This window comes from Kockovaella imperatae, assembly GCF_002102565.1.
Source record: "Kockovaella imperatae strain NRRL Y-17943 chromosome Unknown BD324scaffold_1, whole genome shotgun sequence".
Lineage (NCBI taxonomy): Eukaryota > Fungi > Basidiomycota > Tremellomycetes > Tremellales > Cuniculitremaceae > Kockovaella > Kockovaella imperatae.
The window spans coordinates 852,114-875,274 of record NW_019028941.1 but is presented as its reverse complement, the minus strand read 5'-3'; the positions used below and the strand labels follow the sequence as shown (position 1 = coordinate 875,274).

Sequence of the window (23,161 nt, the reverse complement as noted above, 5' to 3'; positions counted from 1 at the left end):
CACCGAGCCGAGAGATTGCGGTAGACTTCAAATGAGTCGACTGTACATTTCTTCCTGGATCGTTTCCGTCGCTGACACACTCTCCGCTGAGACTTCTCAAGGGAAGAAAGGAAAGAAATGTCTTTTTGCATGCAAAGGAAAGCTCGGCTTCTATGTCGCTACATGTGATGTGAAGGAATTAAGGACTGGATAAACGTCTCGAGGCCAGATACCGGTTCTCACGAGAAGGATGTAGTGGGTCGAGATGAAGAAGTTGAAGATGAGGGTAAAGGTAACGATTCTGATGGTATTTCCGGAGAGGCACCCAGTCGAGCCTCTTCAAAAGGACCTTCATCCTCTTCATCTTCCTCAGGAAGATCCTCAAATTCTCGAGCAGCTTGGACATCGAAATGCTCTCCGGAGGCTCCTCTCATCCTACTCGTGCGTCTAGTATCTAGCCCTGAAGATGGGGCGTCAGGGATCATCCCAGCATGGAGAGTGCCGACTCACTCGCGAGTTCCTATGAATCGTTCGAACCTCCTAGAGAGTTGTACTCTCCCCTCACGCTCCCTTTACGTGGTCTTCCAAATACTCCTCCCATCGCGCGGGATATTTGTCCAAACATTCCCGAGTTTGATCCTCCTACTTCGTTCCGATTGTGGTATATAGGCAGTGACGAAGACGAGCTTCTCGATCTTGAACGCTTGCCTTGTCCTCGGCCGTTGACAAATGAAACTTCGGATTCAGACACGTCGTCGCCAGCATCGTCTCCGTCATCCACAGGAACGTAATCATCATCATCTTCGTCCTCGACAATCTCGTCACCGAACAGTCTAAAGAACAATATCAGCAAATGTCTTGCACGTTGTTCGTCACCCACTTGTCCATGTCCTCTAGAGCCACGCCCCGGGTTTCAGGGTACAAGAAGTAGACTGATAATGTCTGAGTGAAAGCTCTTCCCCTCTACGACATTGCACTCACCCAGGACAAATGACACGCAACAGAAGAAAGCGTGCATAGGGTATAATCGCCAAGCGATGAGTTGCTGGAGCAGCGGAGTCGAGACACCGACCCAATAGTTCTGGAAATGGCGTCAGCCACACGTTGGAATGTTCGCCATGATGACTTACAAAGAGCCAATTCTTACGACGCATCGTCAGCTTTAGTATCTCATACGGCAGCTACAATCTCACGGTAGCGGTCGACAAGGAGACTCCCTTGGCTCGGAAAGGCAAGGGCATAATTTCGGGAGGATATAGCCTGCAGTGCCTTCAACGCCGTCGCCATCCGGGTGCACGCATAACGTACCATGGAATAGGTCCCCAACTCATTCCGAAGGCAGCATTGTAAATGATCACACATGCCACCACTAGCTGTTGTCAGTCATTCTCCGAGGGAAAGGTTCACGTGACGCACCCGCAGTTGGCGTCATAGCTTGATCAATGTAAATCCACCAACCCATAGCCGTCAAGGATATCGCCATGGCCACTGCTCCGGAAAGAAGGATTGGCCGACGACCAGCTCGGTCCACCAAGAACCAGGGAACGAGGGTAGATGCCACGTAACAGAGGGAGTTGTATCCAGTCATGAGGATTGCATCTCTTCCGACCCAATTAGCCTCTGAATCACTTGTCAGCTCGCTTGGACCTTGGGATGGGATGAATCGACTAACGTTCAAATACCAAAGCTGACAATAGCGTTAGTGAGGCTCAGATTAAGACACAGCCGGACGTACGAGCGTAATAAGAAATGACTGATTCCAGCGAGATAAGCAAGCATGACTCCAGTCAGACGAATGACACGTACCGTTGATACCATTCTGTGCGACACGTAAGTCAAGTAACAGGAAATGCGGGATTCGCTTACCAGCTGCGCAAACATTTGACTACTCATGGCGATCAAGACTCTGCCCTTGTATCGTCTCCATAAAGCGCCGTAGGATCGGTCCCCCACGGCGCGCTGCAGCGAGGTGAGCAAAGTTCAGACACCTCTCGGCGCAACTCACATCTGCGAGCACTGCATCCTTAATTTCCTTGAATTCCAACTGAACATCTTCGTGATCTAATGGCTTGCCCTGGAAATCCGCAATGACGGCGAGACCCTCCACTTCACGGTCCTGGTCGATTAGGAACCGAGGTGATTCAGGAGTGATGAAACTGCCGAGGAAAAGGAAGAGCCCTCCGATGCACTGCACGGACAGTGGTATCCGCCAGGACAGGTCGTTTTGCAAGTAGGAGGAAGCGTATCCAATCCACTGAGCGCGGGGTCAGTTGGATTCTATACTCTCATAATAGTAACGTACGACAGAACAGGCGTATCCTACCACATTACCCGTGAATTCGACGGACCCAAGCAGACCGCGCTGTTAGGTCATTAGTCTTCATCCTCCGGATTCGACAACAACGAGACTCACATGCTCGGCTGGAGAGATCTCTGACTGATAGATGGGCACGACCATACTCAACTGACCGACACCAAATCCGCTTAATATCCGCCCTACGATCATGACCCAGAAACCATTGGTGAATGTCTGGATAGCACCTCCTATAGTGAAGACCAAAGCTCCAGATCTCAGAGTAATTCGTCGTCCATAGTTGTCCGCTAGGGGAGCGGCCAACAGAGATGTGACGAAAGCACCTATTTCCAGAACAGCCACCATATTTCCGACCTCCCCAGGTGTCGGTTGATTGAAATAGGCCTTGAAGTACGGGCCGGTGATGATACCGGACATCACACCTGATGCAAGTCAGCTCGCAGCTCCTGCAGCGCATTTTCGCCGTCTACCCACCTTGATCGTACCCGAACAGCCAGACTCCGATAGATAGGAAGACAGACACACTATACAGCAGAGAGCGTCCCTGCAGCTTTGACGACGTTTTGCCATGGACTACAGGGACCGACGGGCCCGACGCCAAGGTACTCGACGTCATGATGGAATCGTTCAAAGATTGGCTGAGGCGAGAATCCTCACGACCTTTCGACGTTTGAAATCGTCAAGACGGTTTGTGAACCCCTCTTAAGACTCTCGAGGTCGATGCTTGAAAGGAGCGTGGAGGTGGGGGACTCGTGTCGAGGGGTAAAGATGCGGGACCTCGCTAAAAGTGATGGTGCCCTCTGATCTTCCGGGAATGAGATGAGAGGTAGCAGCGGGGTATCGATAGCATGTAGACTTGCTTCTCCCCCAGGGACCTCTGTGTGAAGCGACAGCTAGTCTCAACTGACAGAGCTGATTGATATGGAATGCAGTTGAAGAGCAACAGGAGCAGCGTCTTTTTTCCTTTTCTCCAAAGCGCCGAAACAGGAGCCCGCGGGGGGAGATAATTTGATTCCGTCGATGTTTTTATGACGCAGAGCGCGATGAAGATCAGCAAGCAGCAGCGTGATAGCCATGGATGTATGAGATACAAGAGAGAGAGAGAGAGTCGTGGGATAGACGGAACAGATACAAAGTAGAGAGCCAGCAAAATCCTCGTCACCTTCTTGACCGCCTCACTGTGCCTTCCCACACACCCAACTCCATTCCGGGCTTCCATCCAATCTCCTCGACATCATCATCTTGATCATCATCTGTTGTTGTAGTCCTCCTTGAACGTCTGTCCAAGGGATCCTCCTGCATAGGCATGCGAATGACAACACCAACTCTAATCTCTTCCCCGTCCTCCAGCTCTCTTTCCAATTCTGGCGTCGGTGGATCACCATTCGCTTGATCAGGATCTACGGCCAACGACTCGTGACGAGATCTTCGGCGATGACTGAAATGAAAACCAGTGAAGGACATGCGTGGTGATGGACGAGGTCGAGGTCCAGATGATCGAGGTAAACGTGGTGACGATTGTTCGGCTGCGATATCCAAGTCAAGCTCTTGGTCCGGAGGCAGTAGAGATTGAATGGAAAGAGGCTGAAAGTCTATCAGCGACTGTCAAGATTCGGATTGCTCACTTGTGAGCTATCCCAATCCTGGTCTGCAGCACTCGTATCCCAAGCATGACCTCCCCTGCTGCTTGACATGCCCTGTCCCTCACGGCTATGCCTGCCCTCAGACAGCTTCTCGTCCTCCGCCATATGCTCCCATAAAACTGGTATCTTTCTCCATTTAGATTGAGCGCCTCCGACCAGTGGTGTTCCCCCGAGGGCGAGTCGATCCAACCCCGTCGAGTTCCAACCTGCGAGGCCACCCAGACCCCAAAAGTCTTCTCGATTGGCTGTAAAATCTGGCGGGAGACGATCGCCTCGGGCGATGGCTAGTTGTGTAGCTGTTCGATAACGCCTTCTGATGCGGAAGGCCCGGTACGTCATACATCCTGCGATGCAGAGTAGTATCACGAGGACGCCTAGGAACTTTCGACAAGTCAGTATGCGTCGGTCATCGAATCATCCGTAATAGGAGTTCCCATGATTGCAGCTCTTGAGAGCTCACTCACAACAAGGTAGTATACATTCGTCGAATTGCCCGGTCCCCCATCGTCGCTACTGGTTCCACTCTGAGTAGTTGTCGGGAACAGTGCACTATAACTGGTCGTTGCAGAACTGTTACTGCCTGATTCACCTGCGAATAGGGCAGTCGCACCAGACGTCGCGGGATGCGCAGTTGTCTGAGTTCCCCCCAAATTCCGGGCGACGAGTGCTGTGGCCATGGCGAGTGAATGTCAAGTCTGGACCTCGTTCAAGGGCGAATGTATTTTCACTCGTGTATAAAAGCAGAAAGCGTTCCAATGGAACCCAGCGCGTGAATCGATGCCGATGTTATCACCCTCCAGACTTGAGGAGTCTAAAGTTACCAAGAGAGAATCGCCGAATTTTCCACGGTCGTTTGTTTTCCTGGTCTCGCTTTGAACGATGTCACCTCAGAATACCCTGCTCCCTCAGAGACGCTCGATGCCGTCCCGATGGAGAGTAGAGCACTTGTCCTGGTCGTCCACTTCCTCAAGGTCAAAATAGAAAAAAGGTCGAACAACATCGGGAAAACTGGGGGGAATTGGGGTTTGCATCCTGTCTGGGCCAGAGTGGCGGAGGGGTTAAGCACTCCCTCAATGGGAGCTGGAGCATATAGGTGCAGTCTTCGTTGAGCGAGTGCATGGGTCCGGAGGGGTGGGGATCCGGAGGTCTTGGTCCACTCGACCAATCTCGACGCATTAGAGCTCAGCTGTCAGCCTCTGACTCCTTGGAATACCATTCATTGTTTTGCCACTCGGTATCAATCATTACTGATGCCACTGCCAAAATAGCAGACGCTCTCTCGCATTTTGGATTGATTTGGGAAACCCAAGACGACTTGCACTCGTCTTTCCACCTATCATCTCGACCCAAGACAAGAGTGAGCGGCGATCATCGCCATGTCAAGCAATGGCAACGGCCTGGTTCCTCGAGAGGGAAGCGGTCCTCGGTTGATAGAGGGTCCTCGAGCGGGACAGCGCAGTCTGTACCAGCAGCAAGTACTGGATGTGAGTGGACCCACCGACTTGGGTCTTGCCCAGCCTGCACAGAGATTGACGAATGTCTCAGGAAGACACCTATACCGACGCTCTATCACATATCATCACACGAGACTTTTTCCCGAACCTACCCCATATTCACGCTACGAATGCGTACCTCCAAGCTCTGACCAATAATGACCCAGAACTCCTTTCTTCGTCTATTCGACGACTCGCCGCTCTGGCCCAACAGAAAGAGGAAGGCGGTCGAGGCAGCTCGTCCCGTCAAGGTGGAGAAGCAGATCGTAGAGCCGAGCTGGAGAACATGGGAACACCTTATATGAACGTACCTGGTGGAAGGCGAGCTGCCCGGACGCCAGTAGGAGCTCGTGCATGGGATACGCCTATCATGCAAAATGGGGAAGGCTCGACGAGGAGGAGACCATCCGACATGGACGAGTATGACGAGCTTGAAGGGGACTATGGAGAAGGACAAGCTGGACCCGGGCCTGAAACTCGAGCGAAAAAGAAGCGGAAACAGCCTGTCAATCGCGTGAGGGATGATCTGCCCCTTGACGCTTTTCAGATGAACTATACCTCCGAAGATAACGCATCCTTCGTACAAATCGTTGATGAGGAGAATGAGAGGAGACGAGAAGAACGTTGGGGCTGGGCATGGGAAGCGGAGAAGAAGGCAGAGCAGAGAAGATTGGAAGGAGAGACGAAACGGCAGATGATACTGGATGCCGCGACCAGCGGGAACTGGAGGGTCAATGCGGATGGGCAGAGATTGATCGGAGGTCTGGCTGAGGGTGGCACGGAGAAGGACGTTGGCGAGGCGTGGAAAGACAGAAAATTGATCGGTGCTGCCCCCGCAGAGACTGATAAGCAAGCGGACGAGGAAGAGCCTACCGCAGACTCCAGCGGAAAGGCCTTGGTCAAGCACAGCGAGGGATCGTCTCAAGCCCTGGTCACTCGCTCGGATGGTCAGGCGTCCCAGAGCTTGAAAACGGGTGTACAGGAACAAGCACTGGCGGATGATCATCCACTCAATCGAGCTTTGACAGAAGCTGGGTTACCAGCCACAGCCTTGGTGTCTGTTGAAGACGGAGCCATCGTCCCTCAACGGGAGGTTACGAGCGGCGGAGGCGAAGGTCGAGGGCGAGGTGCGGAGGATCGTATCACCCGAGCACAGATTGAAAGATCTACCATGGGTAATGAGCAGTCTGAAGACTTGCCCCTGGCAGGCAGCGGAGTCGATCAGTGGAAATACAAGGTGAGCCCACAACTTCAGATCGGATCTTTTACTGAACGTTTCGTCTAGGCCATGAACAACCTCATGTTCTTGCCCGATGCCAATTCCAAGCCATACCCACCAGCTAGGCCGAAGGCCAGCACGTCTACATCCCGGCTTCCTCCAAAGGAAATCAAGCATTCCAATACGAGGCTTCCCGACGGCGACGATGAGGTCAGGCCAGCAGGGAGTCGAGCCAGCCGCAGCGATCGTGGTAGTAGTCCAGCACGGTCCTGGGTCGACGCAGCGGTCAAAGGAACGCCTTGTGAGTGTAACACAGGTGGCTGTACTCTAGGGAATCTGACTTTGCCTCAGATCGACCAAGTGGCCGCGATGATGATGCAATGCCTAGCATCGACAATTACCCTTTGCTTCCTACGGATCCTTCACCTTCACCTGCCGACTTGCCGTCTTTGCTGACGTGGGGAACTTTGCTGGCTACGCCGCGTGCTCTAGATGGAAGTGATGACCCGCTCGACTTCTCCGGCCCGACGTACACTCTACCCGAGACGAAGCGACGAGACGAGCTCGGTCGAAAGCTGGCTGACAAAGCGAGTCGATCTATGAACCAACGGGCCGCAGCGTACACACCGCGAGGAAAGAACGGCTCCACATCGACTCTTCGCGCTCTAGCCGATCGTACACAACGTTCTGTACGCGGTACACCAAGGAATGGTCTGGGGGACATGCTGCCTCCTTCTGCGACGCCCAGAAGACAGGCAGAGGCTTTGACACCGGCTGGAAAGAGGCTACTACAACGAAGTATGGGTGTCAAGTCAATGGGAACGTCTGCGAGGAATCGAAGTGCTGCTATGGAAAAGGGTTCAGGTTGGAGTAGCGGAGGTAGCGGCGGGCTGGGGGGACGGGATGTCGGGAAAATGAGCTGGACCCCAAGTCCAGGGAGGAGACAGCAATAATTTCATACACCGTGATGAACTTTTAACGATGTAGGTGCTCACGCTGGGAGGCTCGTGAGATCGCCAAGGAGCTTGTTGGGTCCTTCAATGTGCTGTCCTACTGCTGTGACTTCTTCTCTTTCGCTTCTTGACCTTTCCTTCTCGTCTCACTGCGTACGTACTCATCCCATTCTCCAGACTTTTCTCCGACCCCCCTGACGCCTTTCCAGCCCAAGATCTTTTCAGAGTTCTCCGCAAAGCAGCGACTATTGGAACCAGGGTATCTCCAGCCGTCCTTACCATACCTCTTCTCCAACTCCTCCACAGAGAACGGTTTGACTTCAGCAGTGCTTGCCCACCCTTGCTTGAACATCTCCTCCCCGATCAGCTTCATAGCTTCTCCAATGGAGTACTCCCCAGACGTTGCGAAGTAGTATCCTGAGTTGGTGGGCGCTCCGTGAGGCGCTTTGTCTGCCAAAGCGAGTGGATAGAGCTTTTCGAAAAGAGATGCTACTTCGAGGATATGGACGTGTACCCATCGGTTGAGGCCTAGCCAAACCAAACGGGGGAGCAAGTGAGCACGTTAGATCTGGCTTAGTACATGATAAAGAGACAGACAGACCTTTTCCTGTCACTCCCGCTTGACCTCTATCAATGCCGAATGCCGCTGCGCCCGGTATCTGTTGGCTGTGAGGGTTACTGAGACCCTTTTCGAATGCCACCATGTTATCGGGATCTCCCCAGATCGTTCCGGGGAGGATGATATAGGTACGACAGTATCCTTCCTTGTCTGCTTCTTCGACTAAAAGGTCGACAGGTCGATGAAACGCATCGTCAGGTAGACTTTGAATTGTCTTGGTATCTGGGTGAGCTGAAGATGGTTCAGGTAGATCCGTGTAGATCTGGGATTCGGGACTTCAGCGACTGTAACAATCGAGGCTCAACTCACGTCTTTTCCCTCGTATTCGCCTCTCGCATCGTCAATGATGGTACCCGTCCCGCTGACGTGTATCAACACCCCGACCTTGCCAGTGTTCTCATGCCGTTTCTTCATGCCCTTCAAGACGGCCTTGATCATCCCCACGTCGTCCGCGTCAGCGGCGCTAATGACTACAGGATGTTCGGCCGACAGATCTTCGAGTAGATGATGATCTTCATATGAGCCTTGAACACCGATACAATTGGTCTTGTGCTCTGAGAGGTTCTCGAAGATTTTGAGCTTGTCATTGGATCTTATGAGAGCTGTGATTTTGTGAGGGGGCTCAGGGGAAGCCAACAGAGTGGAGAGGAATGATCCGCCGACATAGCCGGTCGCTCCGAGCATGAAGATGTTAACGGGGTGGTGACTTGTCATGGCTGCGAGTGCGAGTGGAAGTGCGATGTCAGAAAGCAGATGATGAATACATTTGAGAGTAGTGAGATCAAGGTATAGGCTGTACGTCAGCGGAGGTCGGACCGGCTGTAGAAAGTGGAGGTTTGGTAATCATCCAGTCTTCGACTGAGGTCACTCATTCCCATCATCTTGTGGGATCATGGATGAGCAGAGTCAGCGAGCTTCTAAGCGCTGTGCAGCTCATGCAGTGGACTCGTTCATTACGCCATCAATCAATGATCACCAAGACTGTGTAGTGCATGATCCATCATCGTCTGCTCACACGGTGCAGACTGTACTCGATACCTTTTTCCCTTTGCGGGACTTCAGAAGGATGTCCTTTTCCTCTCGTATCTGGTCGCAGCCGTTGACACGATTAGGCTGATACTCACAGACGAGGTACTGATGTCCTCATATGCTTTGACGAGATGTTGATGGGAATTCTACATCGCGTCCGGGTTCTTGACGAGAAGATGAAGTGAAAGGTACCCACCTTATAAAATGGCCTCCGCTCCTGACATGGACTGCACCTCTTCTCTCTACCGGTCTGTGTTCTCATCATCAAACTCACCGTATCTACGGCTCCACAGACGATAGACGGCTTTGAGCGCATCATGTCGACTTTCATGGAGGATACACCGTCCCCTCCCTCTACGCCCTTGAGGCCTCCACGATCTCTTCGACGTGTCGATACGTCCTCTACCCTCGCGTCTAGCGCCATAGAGTCACCATACGACGATACTATCATCACTCCGCGCGATGCTGATACATCATCTCTCCCGACGGAGGCACTAGTCCTCGGCTCAACCTCAACCGACTCACCTGGCTCCCCATCCCCCCTCAATACATTGACACGCTCAAAGTCCCGTACTTCCATCAAGCGAAAGCCCGTGCCTCTAGATCCGGGAGAGAGCGTACCGGATCTTCCCTTGACATCACCTACAGCCGAATCCATCCATCCTCGCCGTTCGACTTTGCCTACTCCACCACTGTACACTCTGAGTGTGGACCCGCCTCCAACTCCCCCTTCACCGTCCCCTTCCTACCCCTCTTATCCGCCACCTTCGATCGGTGGCAGCTCGCAACGCGATACAGCATTCACCACAGATCTTCGACAATTCGGCGTATCGGCAGGTGTGTCCCCGTCCCTTGGCCAATCGAGCGAAGACCTGCCTGTATATTCTGAGCAACGAAATACGGAAACCAACACTCTGGCGAAGGAATTGTGGAAATGGGGTTGGTTATGCCCTCTTCTCTGGGGCGTTGGGATGACAATGTGGGTGCCGGATTTCTCTCCTAGTGTGTGTAGCAGCTGATGATCTTCCAAGCCTCTGGGTACCGCTGCACACCGAAGATGAGGAGGATCCAGAAAAGGCCCAAAGAATGAGGGAGCTGTGCGATATCGTCCGTGAAGTAAGCTCGGGACACTCCCAGAGGCTGCAAAGTTCATGCTGATTTGCTCTATCCTCAGACTGAAGTCAAATACGCTAAGCGTTGTCTGTACGGCTTCGTAGGCTTCAGTGTCCTCGTGGCCCTCATCATCACTCTCGTCGTGGTCCTCAAGTTTGTGCGATGAATCTGCACATTTCCATCTCTGGATGTCCGATTGGCCGGATGTACAGGCAATGGGTGCTTATGCAATGGTTGCTTATTGGGGATGTCTTAGTACCAAACTGATCTCATTATTCGGCGACCTCTTCACAGAGCTCGTCATAGTTGCCAGATGACACAGTTGACCATACATTGACAAGATCGGAAAAATCTGCTCATAATTACGGGTGCCAACCCTCCAATCACATTAATTAGACCTTGCCTTCTCTCGTCCTGCGGTGAGCCCATCCAAGTCTTCCATCTATGCCACTGGCTGCAGCTCGCTCAGGGCCGTATCCTTCATACTTCGTGAAGGCGGAAGCGACACCTCCGCGGGCCGTGAGAGGATATGGAGAGTCGACGTCGGCCTGCACGATTTGCTGAGTTGCAGAGGCTGAAGAGAAGCGTCACTTAGGTTTACGAGAGCTGTGAAGCTGCTGAGGCGAACTCACTACCATCATACCTTGCTCTGGGACCCACATTTGGGTCTCCCCAAGAGGTTTTTGGACCCGTTCTTCCCGTGGCGCCTCCTGCGGCCGTCTGAGGATAATAACCCGCGGACGATGGCGCTGTGCCGGACCCAGTATCCGTCGGCGAGCCCATGATTTGACTGGTCGGACCTTGAGTCGACAGTCCTTGATCATACATTGGTGACATGCCAGCTGGCAAATGCCCAGGTGGAGGGCCGGCGAGCTCTAGAAAGGAGTGGACATATTGAGAAGGCGCAACTCCCGAGGCTACCCAAACAACCACTCACCACGACCTTCAAGATAGCCATAGTGGCCCATCCTACCTCGCTTCATTTGACTCGAGTCGAATGGTTTCAGACTCCCATCAGAATTCATGGCACCCGATCCAGGTCCAACGCCAGGCGTTCCGCCAGCATGTGGCATGGGACCCCCCATCCCCGACATCATCGGATATTGCCCTATCATGCTCATACGAGGGTCAAACGGCCCACCCATGCCCATGTTAGAGTAGCTCCCAGCCCCAGGAGCTCCACCCATCATGCCCATATATGGGTTAAATGCCATCATGTTTGCTCTGGATGGCAAATTGACGGCACCGGTGGAGGGTGCAATGGCGAGTGGCGGCGGATGCGTCGAAGGTGGTGGCGGTACCGTTCGAGATTGGGGCGATGGAGCCGATCGAGATCGTTGAGTACCAGGACGCCGGTCCGGTGAAGTATGTCGAGAATTTGAACGAGCGTGTCGATCAAGCGATGGTTGGACGCGATTCGAAGCGAGGTTTGAAGGGGATTTTGAAGAGGTCAAATGTGCCACCCCAGCAGCAGCACGATGAGCGCAGGAGTCACGAGAGGGATTTGGGGACCGAGAATGAGAGTGTGAACGAGAGTTTGACGACATGGCGGGAAATTCAGAGGATGGACGAGGAAACAAAGAAAAGAGCGTCAGCGCATTGCTTTGGATATGGAGTCGAGGCGCGACCGAGCGGAAGGTCATGAGAGAAGTCGTTTTCGGGTTTCGGTCAATGAAAGGATGGACTCTGCCCACTGCGTCGAGGAGTTCCCAAAGAAAGTCAAAGGGCAGAAAATGCAGCAGAACGGAGTGCAGGAGTTCTCACACGCCGAGCATTGTTGTTATTCCTGACACATCCTCGGTGTCGACGTGGCAGGGCAGAGGGATCAAGGAGTGAATGGGAGATGATGGTTTCGAATCGATGCGAACGGGAACGAAGCCACGGAGAGACCAACCCATTGCAAAGTGCCCCTCTCATTCCCATACCCATTCCGCCTCCTGCCATGGCCATTGCGCGCATTGCCATGGGGTTCATGCCCATTCCAGGCATGCCACCTGCGAGTCCACTCATGCCTCCCATGGAGCCGATACCCATCCCCGGCATAGCCAGCATGCCTCCCATGGGCGATCCCATCATCGGCATGCCGATTCCTCCCATGCCTGTCCCTCCTCCCACACTATTTGTAGAGCCCATAGGTCCCATACCGCTCAATCCAAAGCCGACACCGCCATAGGCAGTAGACTGTGCTAAAGGCTGTTGGTATGCTTGAGGTTGTATCCCCATGCCTATACCGCCACGGCCCATCGACTGAAGAGTCATGGGGTCCAGAGTGGGAGAAGCGCCGAACATGACAAAGCCGTATAATTACTGGAGGCTGAATAGAAGACAAGGTAAGAGGTTGCCCAGGCGAGGCTGAAAAGACAACAAAGCATATCGGGGGATCTGCGTTGATCAACCCTTTTATGATGGACGAATCCGGCCGTCAAGGTCTGAATCACAAAGGGGAGCTCAAGAATGTCGATATGACGCTCAGATGTGGGTAAAGGGGTGGAGAATAAGTGCCTTTGAACACCGAGACCGGAAATGTCGTCCCAAAGGGAGGCGTAGAAGTCACTCACGGGTCAGAATACATTCCTTGATCCACGTAGTCTTGGTGAAGGGACGCGGCTGAGGATTTGGGATTGAGTCTTGTCTTGTCTGGGGATTCGGCAAAATGAACCTTGCCACTACGACGCTGGCTCAGTTTGGACGTTGAGAGATACGTCGAACAGACTCACGCCGCAGGTTTGTTCACCTCTGACACTTCGTCTTGCTGTGACTCTGTGACTTGAGGGTTCTGCATGGCCTGCGACCACCAATATGGATTCCAATAAGCAGCTTGAGAAGCGTACCATCGAGCCAGGTCATCCTGAGTCCAACCAGGAGGAATCTGCATATTCGCACCGTTGAATGCTTGGGAGGGGTCTATCATGTCTGGCAGATATCCGTATCCATTCCATGGAAATCCCCCTTCGAGTGGTGTAGCGATGCGATTCGAGCCATCAGAACTAGTGCCATTTTTGTTCGTCTTGCGGGGCTCGTCCCAGCTCTCCATGGGAGTCTGGCCGCCGACAGCTTTCGGCAGTGCAACATGCCTGTTTCGAGGGATAAAGTCGCCCACTCCACCTTGATCATCGCCTATGCCACCTTCCCGTTCAGACTTCCCGCCCAGCCATGCTTCGTACTCTGCCCTGGCTTTGTCCATCAGTTCCGTGGTGTATCGGGTGTTGTAGCTGCCCTTGACTGTGTCCTCGCCAGGCAGCGGGTCTGGTAGTGAAAGGCTGGGCAAAAATAATGGCACAGGGACCGAGGGGTCAGGCTGATTACGGTTCGTGGATTCGTCGACTCGAGAGGGATGCACCCGTGGTCGAACGCCAACGTGGACAGACGTTACGCCAGAGGGAGCAGCTCGAATTGGTGCTCGGGGTTGCATTGGGGGATAAGCTGCAGGTCGTCAGAGATTGGCCAAGATGCGCAGACTCACCGATCTCTCTGCTCGCTTCCCTTCGTGTGCGCTCTTCCGCCCGCTTGGCAGCATCCTGCGTGCTTTCCCATGTTCCGCTGTTTTCCCATTCGCGATCCTTCCTTCTCAGCTCTTCTCGATGTTGCCGAAGATTGTCACCTTGGTGGTCCAGCTGAGCCAGATGAGCTCCATGCAAGCTGATGCAACTTACTCTGAGATCCCCTGCGGCCTTCAAAAGCTCGGATTCCCATTGCCTAGCCAGTGAATCATCGGCGTCTTGTTGCGTGAGTCGGTGTGAGGGAGTAGCGACACCAGCCGCTCGAGCAGGTTTCTGCTTTGAGGGTGTTGTTTGTGCTGTCTGACCGTAGTCTTGAGCTTGTCTGCGGACAGGAATGGCGATGGATCGTCCACTAGAATCATGTGCTCTGTGGTCGTCGTCTTTAGAAGCTGATTTGGCTTCTGGGGTTGAGGCTCGAGGATTCTGAGGCTCCACGCCTAGGGCCTGTGTCTTCGTCGGTGTATTTGATTGCTCGGTAAGGCCAGAACGCTGCTTGCGCACAGTTCTTCTCGGCTGATCCTGGCTGACACGTTCGGACGAGGCTTTGTGTTCAATCTTTCTTCCCTCAGACACGACCTGGAAGGAGCTCTTGGAATGAGATGTACGGATAGATGGATGGGAGTATTTACGAGGCACAGGTGGTGGTGCAGTCATCTTGGGATGATCCTGAAGAGCAGTAGACTGAGGCACAGGCCGATGCTTCCCTTGAGAAGCTGGATCGGCCTCCTCGACTCCCGGCGTTCTCGTTCTTCTCCTTCGCCATGGTGATAGGGACGGCGAGGCCGGAGGAGCGATCCCTGCAGCTGCGGAAGTGAGAGGTGCAGGTGATAGAAGAGATTGATGAGGTTGAGACATTGGTCTAGATCGAGCTGATGAGGCATGTCTAGGCGAGTCTGTAAGTCCAAGAGCTGAATTGTCAAAGGACGAAAGGGTCGAAGGGTAAGTCGTGCTGGTTGCTGAAGAGATCAAGCTATCTCGGGTCATGCTGATGGATCAGGAGAGAGCAAGGGATCTTGACAATGATGTGAGATAGGGAGATAGATGACCTGATGACATGTACCCATGTGAATCAGGAAGACTGTAAGTAGGACAGAAGAGGAAGAGATGTTGAGCGTCGAGAGCTAGGCCCAGGATAACATGTTCATTCAACCCCTGGATCTTTGTACCAAAGGATGGCGGAAAGTGTATCTGCAGACATAGCATGTATCTTGTCAGGCAGGGACAGAGCAAGCAACAGGGATGTTGTGACAACATGACACTGTGTGGGTCGTTCATGGTCAATGTGAGAAATATGAACAGGTTGTTGGCAACATGATCGCCCATTTCTCGATTTTATATGTATTTCCGTTGGAACAGGCAATGCATCAATAATTATAAATGCACAGAGAACACTACAAACGGTGGCCATCAATCATGCCGAATCCAGCTTCGAGCGCTCCTTTAGTATCAAGGGCGGGGCATTCTTCCTATTCGAATATCGTTCCCTTATTTTGGGCAAGAGCAGACGTAGCGTGTGTTGAGTAGATTTGAGGACCATGTGTCCCCGTCCCATATCCATCTCCTGGAATAGGGGCGTAGATGCCATAGCGCTGGAGCATCGCATGAGAATGAATTCGGCAGGTAGGTAGCATGGGTTTGGTACGTCGCCTTCGGTGCCGTCTCCTTCTATGCTGTCGACATAAGTATCGGCCATGTGTACGATATCCCTGATGACGTCTATGGCTAGCATGCGTCCGCCTAAGTAGGTCAGCAGAAATACTGGAAAGATGTTATCTCGATCACTCACCACTACGCAAGGACAAGACATGTCGTGGAGCGCCTGGGACAACGTGCGGCATCCTACCAGCTGGAAGCAGGTATTCGATCGTGCACTGGCGGACAACGGGGCTGAGTCGTGTGAATAGTGTATCGGTCACCTTGATATCGAAGACGTCGTCCATTTTGCCAACGAAACCGAGTGTGACCAGGCGGAGCTGATCTTCTGGGAAGAAGTGGTGAATTTGCCCAGCAAACCATTTAACACCACAAGGCTTCTTCATTGTCCACGGTACACATTGAAAATTGAGGGAATCAATCGACTTGAAAATTACAGAGTTTTTCGGTGCCAGCACCTGTGATTGGGACCAAGCCCGAAGGGAAGATCCCACGGGCAGACTCTTGACAGTCAATCGCTTGACGTAGCCCATAAGTCGAGCTTTACGCTGCTCCGCATGCTCATGGGAACGCTCTTTGGAGGTCGTGGCGAGAGGCATCGCGTCGAAAAAGTTGCGTCGCGTGAGGGTGAGGTCTTCAAAGAAAATGGGAGTGGCAATTTTTTCAAATGCTTTAGAGACGAGTCGGAGAGATGCGAGCGCATCTCGATGGCCATCACCCCGAACATGGTAGATCGACATATTGAGGACCTCGAGGGGCAACAATGGGCCAGGCTTAGTCAGAGCCTGAGGACTAGAGGCGTATGGGAATCTTGTAATGAGACGCTATTGGACGCGCGTCAGTCAATTCTGTGCATAATGAATTTCGCCAACTCGCTCACCTGTATCGCCTCGGTGGAGTTTGCGAGAATTCCATGAGTATTGGGAGCTTGAGCTCCACTGAGCCCATCCACAGTGCTTTGAATGGACATAGCATTGGACATGGGGTCGATAATGCTGGATCTGCGAGCGTACTGCAATGTCATTGATGATGACAATGGAAGATGGGATGGAGGAGATGGGATGGAGGCGATGGGCGTCAGAGCATTTTGCTCCGATACCGTTGTCGCCCGTCACACGGCATGGTCACAAGCGCATGACCAGGTCACCTTCTCTCCCATTCACGCATCAGCCATTTCGGAAACTGCCATCGTTCTTCTGCAAGGTGGAGGTCGGAGTTTCAAAAAGACAAAATCGCGCGACCGTCTGAGACATTTCACTGTCAGTATCGGCGACGACCTAGGCGAATTCCCGATATGATGCATGAATGATGAGGCGAGGCGTGACTTGTGCGGTTTATCTGAGATGAGAGTAAGCTATTGCAGACCTGATAAGGAGGTTGAGCAAAGCTCATACAAAGATGCAGGGGTTATTGGGTGAAACGTCAAAATGATTCGTAAATTATTCTTGCTTCCCCGCGACAACGGCTTCGTCGCGGTCGTCCTCTAAGGCATTGACCAACACCATACAAGACTGGAGAGCTTGCTTGGCGTTGTCACTGTTCTCCGCTTCGGTCTCTAAGCGTGAACGAAAGGAGTCAAAATAGGTGTTGATTCTCTCAGCTGGCTCTGAGAAGATCCATCAGTGCGAGCGAAATGGATTATTTACCTTCGGCGACCCGCATCAATCTCAATCTCTCGACATTCTTGGCCCATGATTCCTCGGATGAATGCTCTGTCGAATCCACAGGGAGAGCTACCGAGTCGGCCAAACGCGAGATCTCGGAGAAGGAATCTTGTAGAGAGGTCATGATGCTGAGAAGCTGTGGTGTTCGGGAATTCAATTGGGCGATGGTGTCACCAGCCGCGAACAGCTATGAATGGCACCCTGTCAGCGGGCTCCGCACATCTCCAGGGTCATCCCGTATAGTTGGAGACTCACCTGATGATGGTGATTATATACCAGGGCATGTCTTGAGCCTTGCAAGTTGCCCACATCTAAGCGAGGATAAGTTGACGCATGGATGTACGGGAGGTCCTCACCAGCAGAAAGAGTATTTGCAGTCTTGATCAGATCCGCCAGAGACGCAGTAGTGATCAAGTTCTCATAATATTTGCTAGCATTGAACGATGAGGAGTCTGAGAACGCGTGAGTGAGCGATTCAAACGTTACACTCACCGATGTCCAAAGGATCCCCTGAATCAGCCTTCCCTGCTTCGTCCCCCGACTGTCCGCTGTCGGCTTTCTGGCCCTCTTTAATCCCATAGAACTGTCTCAGCTCTGCTCTTCTAGCTCTGCGAGCTTCCAATGACCCTGCACCTCCTGCACCACTGCCGCTGCCGCCTGTACTCCTCTTGGTCGGGGTATTTATCCCATCACTATTTCTGGGTGAAACAAGTCTCGGTCGGGCAGCATCGACTGGACTCCCATGTCGGATGGGAGTAGCACCTTTGGACGCATGCCCAGAGACGGGCGACGACATGGGCATACTCTAGCTCATCGGCCCAGGAGAAGGCGTGTTGAGATGTAAAGAAGGAGCCTCACCCTAGGCGAGTGCGGTTGCCCATAGGCCGACCTGTCTTGAACGCCACGTGGTACTAGACTACTTATGTAATTGGTCCATCTCATCTATCTCACCGATTGATGTATCATTGACATGAGAGAGATGCATGATCTAACATCGTACACTCCAGGCAGACGTCTCACATTAAGTTCTGTCCAGTCAGATGCTTTGAAGACAGATCCGACATAATGTCATCTAGTTCTCGAGACCAGGGCAAAATAGCTGCCGATTGAAATAGGGACGGAGGCGGCTTCCGTGTGCTCGATAGCGCTGTATCCAGGCCAAAGTAGCTCTGGAACTGTCAATGAGCTTGAAAGGTGTGGGACGCGAACAGAGGTCAGGAGATGCAGGTCGAACAGATGGATCACGAAAGTGACAGAGATCTAGCTAGTGTGATTTTTTGAAGACGTTCCGAATGTCGAAATGAGAAGGGGCGAGATGCCCCGATGTCAGGAGCTGTGAAGTGATCATGATATCTGACTCCGAGCTCGTCAATGAAACTCGGCGGTCAGTCCCAGTATCCCGGCGGACAGAGGCCGTACACGATCGGCTGTCATCGCAAGTACGCGGAGCGGCAGGTGATGTGCCACAGACCGGTCTTCGGAATGCCGAGGAAAGCAGTCGCGAGATTCGTATTGATCCATACTTCACCTCCCTCTCCTCTGACCACGATGCCGTGGCTCATGAAGGCGGAGCCCGACTCAAGGGTGGTCAAAGGGAAAGATGTGAAGGTAGGATCAGATTCGATGAGCACAGTCGCATTGCTCGTTTGACACTCCCCAGTTCTCAGTCGATGATTTCGAGAAGATTGGGTGAGTATGTCATGACTCTTTCAGGCGCGGATCCGTTGATATTTGGGTCAACAGTACCTCACCTTGGGATGGTGAGGTCCTCTATTGCGCATATTTTGACTCGCCAAGGTGTAAGGAACCACGAGGCGAAGAGTATAATGAAAGAGAGGATGAAGAAGGGCGACAAGGTACATAGTGATGTCATGTCTGGCCCTCGTACCGGCGACTGACCCTTGGACAGGTGCTTTTCTACCATTCAAACTGCAAGGAGCCTGGTGAATTTGGCAGCTTCTCCAGTGTGATTCCAGCTAATCGTACTCCAGGTGTCTTCGCCCTAGCTACCATCGCCAGAGAAGGTTATCCAGATTGTAAGGAAATCCCCACGTTTTGTTTTCGTTAACAAAGCAAAGACACTGCCTGGGACGCGTGAGGCGGGGAGAGCATTCTTCCTCGCCCATGATGCTGACTGTGTTATAGGTCCCATCCCTATTTCGACGCAAAGACGGACAAAGACAAGCCCATCTGGTTCATGGTAAAATCTTGACCTCCTCACTAGCGCTAAAATGTCAGGTCGACGTCAAATTCGAGAAACGCTTAGATCATCCTCCAACTCTCGCTCTCGTCAAGCAATTGGCAAGCTTGCCCTCTTTACCTGAGGAAGCAGGATACATTGGTCAAGATGGGTTGAAGGCTATCAAAGGCATGGCGTTGGTGAATCGGGGCAGACTGAGTACGGTGGACCGCAGGACATCACATCCTAACGAGTCCAGGTGTTCAGCCCGTTACGGACGAAGCTTATGAGGCAGTCGTGAAGCTTGGAACGAAAGGCGGATGGGAGTCTCTGCTGCCTGCCAAAGGGTTGAAGAAGACGTCGACAAAGCAGGAGCCAGACGTGGGGAACGAGGCGCCAGCCGACGAGGCTCACACGGCTATGAGCAAGAAGGCCAAAGTGTCAGATAAAGCCTCATCACAAGCCCGACGCAAAGCCATCGATGAAGGACCTAAAGAGGAGCAGCCGGAGACATCTCGGAGAAGCAAAAGGATAAAGAGGTAGCATGAGGCCGCTGGTCCGCAATCAGATGCATGTACACAGATTTCTTGGTCTCAGTCATTCGGTCTTTCGTGTGATCGATCATGGGTTACTCAAATCTCACAGGATAGCTTGTGGGGCTCGTAAAGATTAGGTTCGTGACGGAATCAGAAGGCGGTCATGGTCCAATCGGTCCTGAATCCTCGTAATCCTTACGACGAACCGACGAGAGGCGCTCGCTCTTCGTCATGAAGGATGTTTCGTCCGCCCTTGACGGCAGAGCTACGAGGAGTCAGCAATACATCGGGAGCACTTAACTCACTAGAGGGATTTCAAAATGGCGAAGAGCGACAAGATGAAGAAGACGAGGGCGGACCAGTGGATGAAAGTGTTTCGTTGGTGAATGACTAGCAAATAATTAGCTTCCACGATAAGCCCTTGACCCACAAATGGCGAAGAGTGCCCAGGTGATGGCGGCCGCGCCTGCTGCGTCTCCTTCTGCGCTTGCGAATGCGTATGCGGCGGCAGTGGTCTCGAGGAAGACGAAAGCGAGGAAGACAAAGATCTTTGTCCAGATACCCGCCTTGTGGGTGTGTGAGTCGACGCCAAAGGCTTCAAATCCAGAGAGGACGACGAGGACGATGGTCCCTGACGGGTCAGCTCAAGATGTCGCCACATGACCTACATCCGTGGAATAGGGAAAATGGCAAGTGTACAAAGACCTCCTCAGCCCATCCTTCTCGGTTGAAATGGTTCTTCTTGACAACGTAGTAGATTTGACTGACGGTGGCCGAGACAAGGAGACTGAGGATAAAGGCGAGAATGTACCAGTGTCGGGACCAGAAGAAGACGTAGACGGCATTGAAGACGCCGAGGAGTGCGAATCGCCATCCGATAGAATCAACGACGATCTCTTTACCTCGAGCTGTAAATTGGAAGAACATGGTTCCAAGCAGCAAGAGGTGGATCAGAGACCAAACGTAGAATGCCTCAAAGTCAGTCCCGGGTGGATGATATTTGGTCTCACATAGTATGAAGGCGTGATGTAGGTCGTCTGAGCGGAACGTCAGTCGGAGGCTCACGGGAATATTTAAACTCACCTTGGACGATCCATACATGTCCTCGGGGCCTGCAACGCTGTATACATTGGATCCGAGTGAGACGACAAAGACCACGATGTTTGCGATCTGAAGGATCAGAGTGTAAGCAAACTCGCGACTGGATCCGACCGCGTGTCGTTGGCCCCCGGGGGACGTTGGGTGGCCAACGAGCCCGCGAAACTCACCTTGATCAAAAGTCCGTCTGTGACTGACATGATGAAGGTAACCTGGATGCAAGACTATGGAGGTGTGAGGATGAGATAGTAGGAGCAAGGAAGTCGTCGCCGTCACGGTGCTCAAGACGTCGGGGCAGACAACGGATGTAATGTCGTATAGTAGTAGAGAAGAAAGGATTTCAACTTCTGGTGGCTGCACACTCAAACGACGCGCAATTTAAGAACTGATCGACTGACGTCAGAGATCACGTGACGCGTCGTCGCCGGCCTCCCCGCGCCCGGTGTCGCAGCAGCCTCGGTCAGAGTAGATCAGCTGTATCTGGTAGCTACGAAGACCTGCTCGGTGGTGATGGGGGACGGGTCGGTGATACCACAGTCTCATTTGTGACAGTATTGCTGTCTGCCTGCCATGTTCAGAGGGTCGATTCTTGGCTGATGGCCATGAAATCAACAACTATGGACGATCTCGTTGAACGCCGTCCTTGAAGGCGCGAAAAATTGCTATACCTTCCTTTGGGAGACACTACTGACATGAAGCAACATTCTTGCTGGCTCGTCCTCATTCATCGCTCACAGCACTCTCCGCAGAATGCTGTCAGATTCAGGTCGAGCAGTTCTGACGCTGATCCTGACCGCCAGCGTCAACGCCGCACTACCACCTGACACCCCTTGGCATGCTCGTCAGGATGCAAACACAGAGACTCTGGTCCCGACGATCACTGTACAATCTGCAGTCGCTTCATCCTCTGATATCGTTAGCACCAGCCGCTTGGTTCCAATCGCTACACCTATTCCGCTGGCCGACAAGATGGGCCTGATCATGCCGGACCCTTGGCACCCTGTCTATGCTGGTGAATTGCAATCCGTTCATTACTCAACGCTCATATCCAGGCCTGAATTATTCGTTCGGATTCGTTGATCCTACTCCGAAGCCTGCACCGACGATTGGAGGATGGATCAGGCAGATTCAGCCACTGCTCATCTTGCCCAACTACAGGGTGAGGGCTAAAGCGCTGTCAATGTCTGTTCTGACCAATCACCAGGTGAATATTTTCCCCTCGAGTGGACAGAGCAATCCCGAAGTGGCTAGTGCTGTGCCTCTCGGTAGCGATGGTCTATGCGGGTAAGCCAAAGATGGATCAGATAAAGGCTGACGACCTAGGGCAACTGTCATAAACTACGCGACGTCCTATCCATTTGTCTTTCAAGAATCAGGCTGGTATATGTTCGTCATCAATCAAACTTGGCTGCAACCTACCATTGTGAGCCATGTTACGCCGCCTTCACCTGACTGCCCCTCCTAGTCCGAAAATACTTGTCGGAAACCACTCATCTCTGAAAAGTCCTTCTTCGCCTGGCAATCCCTCTCAGTGGCTCCCTTACCTACGTCGACGCCCCTGCCCTCCCCCAGCACAAGGACCATATACAATAATGTCGTTACCAATACGCCTGGTCAATTGCCTTTCGAGAGGACAGTAGAGACGGATAGACATAAACTCGCAATCGGTATCGGCGTCACTGTCGCTGTGCTCGCTCTTATCGGAATGGGCGCAGTTATATACTTTGCACAGCGTAGAGCAAAGATGAGGCGGGAGGTGAGCACACTTTGTCGTATGCTATGCTGGCCTGACCTGGTAGAGCTTGGCTTTCTCTCGTTTGTCCGAACGAGACAAGCAAGATTTCCTGGCTGAGAACCCCGACTCATGGCTGAACCCCAATCGAAATATCCGCCAGAATCGTGGAGGCCCACCCGCTCCTCCAGGTACTTGGGCATACGAGAATTGGTATTGGCAACAGATGTGGAACCGGCAGCATGCTCCATGGCGTTGGGGCGGTCAAAGCAGTGGTGCTGGAGCTGAGCCCGCCCACCTGCAGCCAATGACGATGGTGCAACATGGATACCCAACATATCAAGGATATCATGGAGGGTATCAGTACAACGGTGTCCCCCAGCAGCCTGTATATCGCTAGGTGTCCACAGTATGTATGTTTTGATCTTGCCACTCGC

The 23,161-nt window shown here is 52.7% G+C and overlaps 13 protein-coding genes across 13 annotated transcripts; 4 read left to right on the top strand and 9 right to left on the bottom strand.

Moving 5' to 3' along the window:
- Positions 1 to 630: 630 nt before the first annotated feature.
- On the bottom strand, positions 631 to 3,240 carry BD324DRAFT_23150 (putative receptor). The gene is made up of 14 exons (XM_022012234.1): positions 2,768 to 3,240; positions 2,393 to 2,715; positions 2,282 to 2,341; positions 1,985 to 2,233; positions 1,846 to 1,938; positions 1,786 to 1,798; positions 1,715 to 1,732; positions 1,652 to 1,666; positions 1,396 to 1,599; positions 1,288 to 1,348; positions 1,173 to 1,239; positions 1,110 to 1,121; positions 961 to 1,060; positions 631 to 911 (listed from the first exon to the last, which is right to left on the bottom strand). Exons 1-14 carry the CDS (start codon positions 2,907 to 2,909, stop codon positions 826 to 828), a joined length of 1,443 nt encoding a protein of 480 aa, XP_021874511.1. The 5' UTR covers positions 2,910 to 3,240; the 3' UTR covers positions 631 to 825.
- Positions 3,241 to 3,451: 211 nt separating this feature from the next.
- On the bottom strand, positions 3,452 to 4,613 carry BD324DRAFT_647737 (hypothetical protein; the record flags this gene model as incomplete). The annotated part of the gene is made up of 3 exons (XM_022017711.1): positions 3,452 to 3,877; positions 3,919 to 4,317; positions 4,401 to 4,613. The coding sequence occupies 3 exons, from the start codon at positions 4,611 to 4,613 to the stop codon at positions 3,452 to 3,454; spliced, it is 1,038 nt and encodes a 345-aa protein (XP_021874510.1).
- Positions 4,614 to 5,212: 599 nt separating this feature from the next.
- On the top strand, positions 5,213 to 7,761 carry BD324DRAFT_23129 (nuclear protein DGCR14). Its single transcript, XM_022012233.1, has 4 exons — positions 5,213 to 5,420; positions 5,482 to 6,666; positions 6,715 to 6,949; positions 7,000 to 7,761. The coding sequence occupies exons 1-4, from the start codon at positions 5,313 to 5,315 to the stop codon at positions 7,599 to 7,601; spliced, it is 2,130 nt and encodes a 709-aa protein (XP_021874509.1). The 5' UTR covers positions 5,213 to 5,312; the 3' UTR covers positions 7,602 to 7,761.
- BD324DRAFT_612232 (hypothetical protein) lies at positions 7,630 to 8,998 on the bottom strand. The gene is made up of 3 exons (XM_022014370.1): positions 8,530 to 8,998; positions 8,203 to 8,482; positions 7,630 to 8,129 (listed from the first exon to the last, which is right to left on the bottom strand). The coding sequence occupies exons 1-3, from the start codon at positions 8,932 to 8,934 to the stop codon at positions 7,699 to 7,701; spliced, it is 1,116 nt and encodes a 371-aa protein (XP_021874508.1). The 5' UTR covers positions 8,935 to 8,998; the 3' UTR covers positions 7,630 to 7,698.
- A 568-nt stretch (positions 8,999 to 9,566) lies between these two features.
- BD324DRAFT_647734 (hypothetical protein) lies at positions 9,567 to 10,528 on the top strand (the record flags this gene model as incomplete). Its single annotated transcript, XM_022017710.1, has 3 exons — positions 9,567 to 10,228; positions 10,281 to 10,365; positions 10,424 to 10,528. The coding sequence occupies 3 exons, from the start codon at positions 9,567 to 9,569 to the stop codon at positions 10,526 to 10,528; spliced, it is 852 nt and encodes a 283-aa protein (XP_021874507.1).
- A 226-nt stretch (positions 10,529 to 10,754) lies between these two features.
- BD324DRAFT_647733 (hypothetical protein) lies at positions 10,755 to 11,909 on the bottom strand (the record flags this gene model as incomplete). Its single annotated transcript, XM_022017709.1, has 3 exons — positions 10,755 to 10,936; positions 10,995 to 11,237; positions 11,300 to 11,909. 3 exons carry the CDS (start codon positions 11,907 to 11,909, stop codon positions 10,755 to 10,757), a joined length of 1,035 nt encoding a protein of 344 aa, XP_021874506.1.
- Positions 11,910 to 12,081: 172 nt separating this feature from the next.
- Positions 12,082 to 12,651, bottom strand: BD324DRAFT_647732 (hypothetical protein; the record flags this gene model as incomplete). Its single annotated transcript, XM_022017708.1, has 1 exon — positions 12,082 to 12,651. One exon carries the CDS (start codon positions 12,649 to 12,651, stop codon positions 12,082 to 12,084), a length of 570 nt encoding a protein of 189 aa, XP_021874505.1.
- Positions 12,652 to 12,734: 83 nt separating this feature from the next.
- BD324DRAFT_23002 (hypothetical protein) lies at positions 12,735 to 14,954 on the bottom strand. Its single transcript, XM_022012232.1, has 4 exons — positions 14,016 to 14,954; positions 13,826 to 13,976; positions 13,080 to 13,785; positions 12,735 to 13,028 (listed from the first exon to the last, which is right to left on the bottom strand). Exons 1-4 carry the CDS (start codon positions 14,844 to 14,846, stop codon positions 12,917 to 12,919), a joined length of 1,800 nt encoding a protein of 599 aa, XP_021874504.1. The 5' UTR covers positions 14,847 to 14,954; the 3' UTR covers positions 12,735 to 12,916.
- A 519-nt stretch (positions 14,955 to 15,473) lies between these two features.
- BD324DRAFT_22978 (hypothetical protein) lies at positions 15,474 to 16,961 on the bottom strand. Its single transcript, XM_022012230.1, has 2 exons — positions 16,396 to 16,961; positions 15,474 to 16,339 (listed from the first exon to the last, which is right to left on the bottom strand). The coding sequence occupies exons 1-2, from the start codon at positions 16,537 to 16,539 to the stop codon at positions 15,641 to 15,643; spliced, it is 843 nt and encodes a 280-aa protein (XP_021874503.1). The 5' UTR covers positions 16,540 to 16,961; the 3' UTR covers positions 15,474 to 15,640.
- BD324DRAFT_647729 (Vps51/Vps67-domain-containing protein) lies at positions 16,955 to 17,975 on the bottom strand (the record flags this gene model as incomplete). The annotated part of the gene is made up of 5 exons (XM_022017707.1): positions 16,955 to 17,121; positions 17,162 to 17,366; positions 17,435 to 17,490; positions 17,536 to 17,631; positions 17,672 to 17,975. The coding sequence occupies 5 exons, from the start codon at positions 17,973 to 17,975 to the stop codon at positions 16,955 to 16,957; spliced, it is 828 nt and encodes a 275-aa protein (XP_021874502.1).
- Positions 17,976 to 18,709: 734 nt separating this feature from the next.
- On the top strand, positions 18,710 to 19,913 carry BD324DRAFT_612215 (EVE domain-domain-containing protein). The gene is made up of 10 exons (XM_022014369.1): positions 18,710 to 18,787; positions 18,840 to 18,868; positions 18,923 to 18,939; positions 18,977 to 19,035; positions 19,089 to 19,122; positions 19,171 to 19,215; positions 19,258 to 19,273; positions 19,325 to 19,379; positions 19,418 to 19,577; positions 19,618 to 19,913. Exons 1-10 carry the CDS (start codon positions 18,728 to 18,730, stop codon positions 19,899 to 19,901), a joined length of 759 nt encoding a protein of 252 aa, XP_021874501.1. The 5' UTR covers positions 18,710 to 18,727; the 3' UTR covers positions 19,902 to 19,913.
- Positions 19,914 to 21,333, bottom strand: BD324DRAFT_612206 (hypothetical protein). Its single transcript, XM_022014368.1, has 7 exons — positions 21,163 to 21,333; positions 20,978 to 21,064; positions 20,905 to 20,931; positions 20,563 to 20,866; positions 20,325 to 20,525; positions 20,200 to 20,284; positions 19,914 to 20,159 (listed from the first exon to the last, which is right to left on the bottom strand). Exons 1-7 carry the CDS (start codon positions 21,190 to 21,192, stop codon positions 20,090 to 20,092), a joined length of 804 nt encoding a protein of 267 aa, XP_021874500.1. The 5' UTR covers positions 21,193 to 21,333; the 3' UTR covers positions 19,914 to 20,089.
- Positions 21,334 to 21,459: 126 nt separating this feature from the next.
- On the top strand, positions 21,460 to 23,155 carry BD324DRAFT_612195 (hypothetical protein). Its single transcript, XM_022014367.1, has 6 exons — positions 21,460 to 22,004; positions 22,045 to 22,151; positions 22,197 to 22,276; positions 22,316 to 22,415; positions 22,458 to 22,748; positions 22,792 to 23,155. The coding sequence occupies exons 1-6, from the start codon at positions 21,743 to 21,745 to the stop codon at positions 23,122 to 23,124; spliced, it is 1,173 nt and encodes a 390-aa protein (XP_021874499.1). The 5' UTR covers positions 21,460 to 21,742; the 3' UTR covers positions 23,125 to 23,155.
- Positions 23,156 to 23,161: the final 6 nt, after the last annotated feature.

Bases quoted from the DNA above. Each gene is read 5' to 3' on its own strand.
- BD324DRAFT_23129 (XM_022012233.1), top strand. From the start codon at position 5,313: ATGTCAAGCAATGGCAACGGCCTGGTTCCTCGAGAGGGAAGCGGTCCT. The intron at 6,667-6,714 runs GTGAGCCCACAA...CGTTTCGTCTAG, and splicing joins TCGATCAGTGGAAATACAAG to GCCATGAACAACCTCATGTT. The intron at 6,950-6,999 runs GTGAGTGTAACA...ACTTTGCCTCAG, and splicing joins AGCGGTCAAAGGAACGCCTT to ATCGACCAAGTGGCCGCGAT.
- BD324DRAFT_612195 (XM_022014367.1), top strand. From the start codon at position 21,743: ATGCTGTCAGATTCAGGTCGAGCAGTTCTGACGCTGATCCTGACCGCC. The intron at 22,005-22,044 runs GTGAATTGCAAT...GCTCATATCCAG, and splicing joins TTGGCACCCTGTCTATGCTG to GCCTGAATTATTCGTTCGGA. The intron at 22,152-22,196 runs GTGAGGGCTAAA...ACCAATCACCAG, and splicing joins TCATCTTGCCCAACTACAGG to GTGAATATTTTCCCCTCGAG.
- BD324DRAFT_23150 (XM_022012234.1), bottom strand. From the start codon at position 2,909: ATGACGTCGAGTACCTTGGCGTCGGGCCCGTCGGTCCCTGTAGTCCAT. The intron at 1,939-1,984 runs GTGAGTTGCGCC...ACCTCGCTGCAG, and splicing joins AGGATGCAGTGCTCGCAGAT to CGCGCCGTGGGGGACCGATC. The intron at 912-960 runs GTGAGTGCAATG...AGACATTATCAG, and splicing joins TTGCGTGTCATTTGTCCTGG to TCTACTTCTTGTACCCTGAA.
- BD324DRAFT_22978 (XM_022012230.1), bottom strand. From the start codon at position 16,539: ATGACATTGCAGTACGCTCGCAGATCCAGCATTATCGACCCCATGTCC. The intron at 16,340-16,395 runs GTGAGCGAGTTG...CGCGTCCAATAG, and splicing joins ACTCCACCGAGGCGATACAG to CGTCTCATTACAAGATTCCC.
- BD324DRAFT_612215 (XM_022014369.1), top strand. From the start codon at position 18,728: ATGCCGTGGCTCATGAAGGCGGAGCCCGACTCAAGGGTGGTCAAAGGG. The intron at 19,123-19,170 runs GTGAATTTGGCA...ATCGTACTCCAG, and splicing joins TTCAAACTGCAAGGAGCCTG to GTGTCTTCGCCCTAGCTACC. The intron at 19,578-19,617 runs GTACGGTGGACC...TAACGAGTCCAG, and splicing joins GGTGAATCGGGGCAGACTGA to GTGTTCAGCCCGTTACGGAC.
- BD324DRAFT_23002 (XM_022012232.1), bottom strand. From the start codon at position 14,846: ATGACCCGAGATAGCTTGATCTCTTCAGCAACCAGCACGACTTACCCT. The intron at 13,977-14,015 runs GTAAGTTGCATC...CATCTGGCTCAG, and splicing joins AGGCCGCAGGGGATCTCAGA to CTGGACCACCAAGGTGACAA. The intron at 13,029-13,079 runs GTGAGTCTGTTC...CCAGCGTCGTAG, and splicing joins GAGGTGAACAAACCTGCGGC to TGGCAAGGTTCATTTTGCCG.
- BD324DRAFT_612232 (XM_022014370.1), bottom strand. From the start codon at position 8,934: ATGACAAGTCACCACCCCGTTAACATCTTCATGCTCGGAGCGACCGGC. The intron at 8,483-8,529 runs GTGAGTTGAGCC...CCCGAATCCCAG, and splicing joins GCGAATACGAGGGAAAAGAC to ATCTACACGGATCTACCTGA. The intron at 8,130-8,202 runs GTCTGTCTGTCT...TGGTTTGGCTAG, and splicing joins AGCGGGAGTGACAGGAAAAG to GCCTCAACCGATGGGTACAC.
- BD324DRAFT_612206 (XM_022014368.1), bottom strand. From the start codon at position 21,192: ATGTCAGTCACAGACGGACTTTTGATCAAG. The intron at 21,065-21,162 runs GTGAGTTTCGCG...CTGATCCTTCAG, and splicing joins CAGACGGACTTTTGATCAAG to ATCGCAAACATCGTGGTCTT. The intron at 20,867-20,904 runs GTGAGACCAAAT...ACTGACTTTGAG, and splicing joins ACATCACGCCTTCATACTAT to GCATTCTACGTTTGGTCTCT.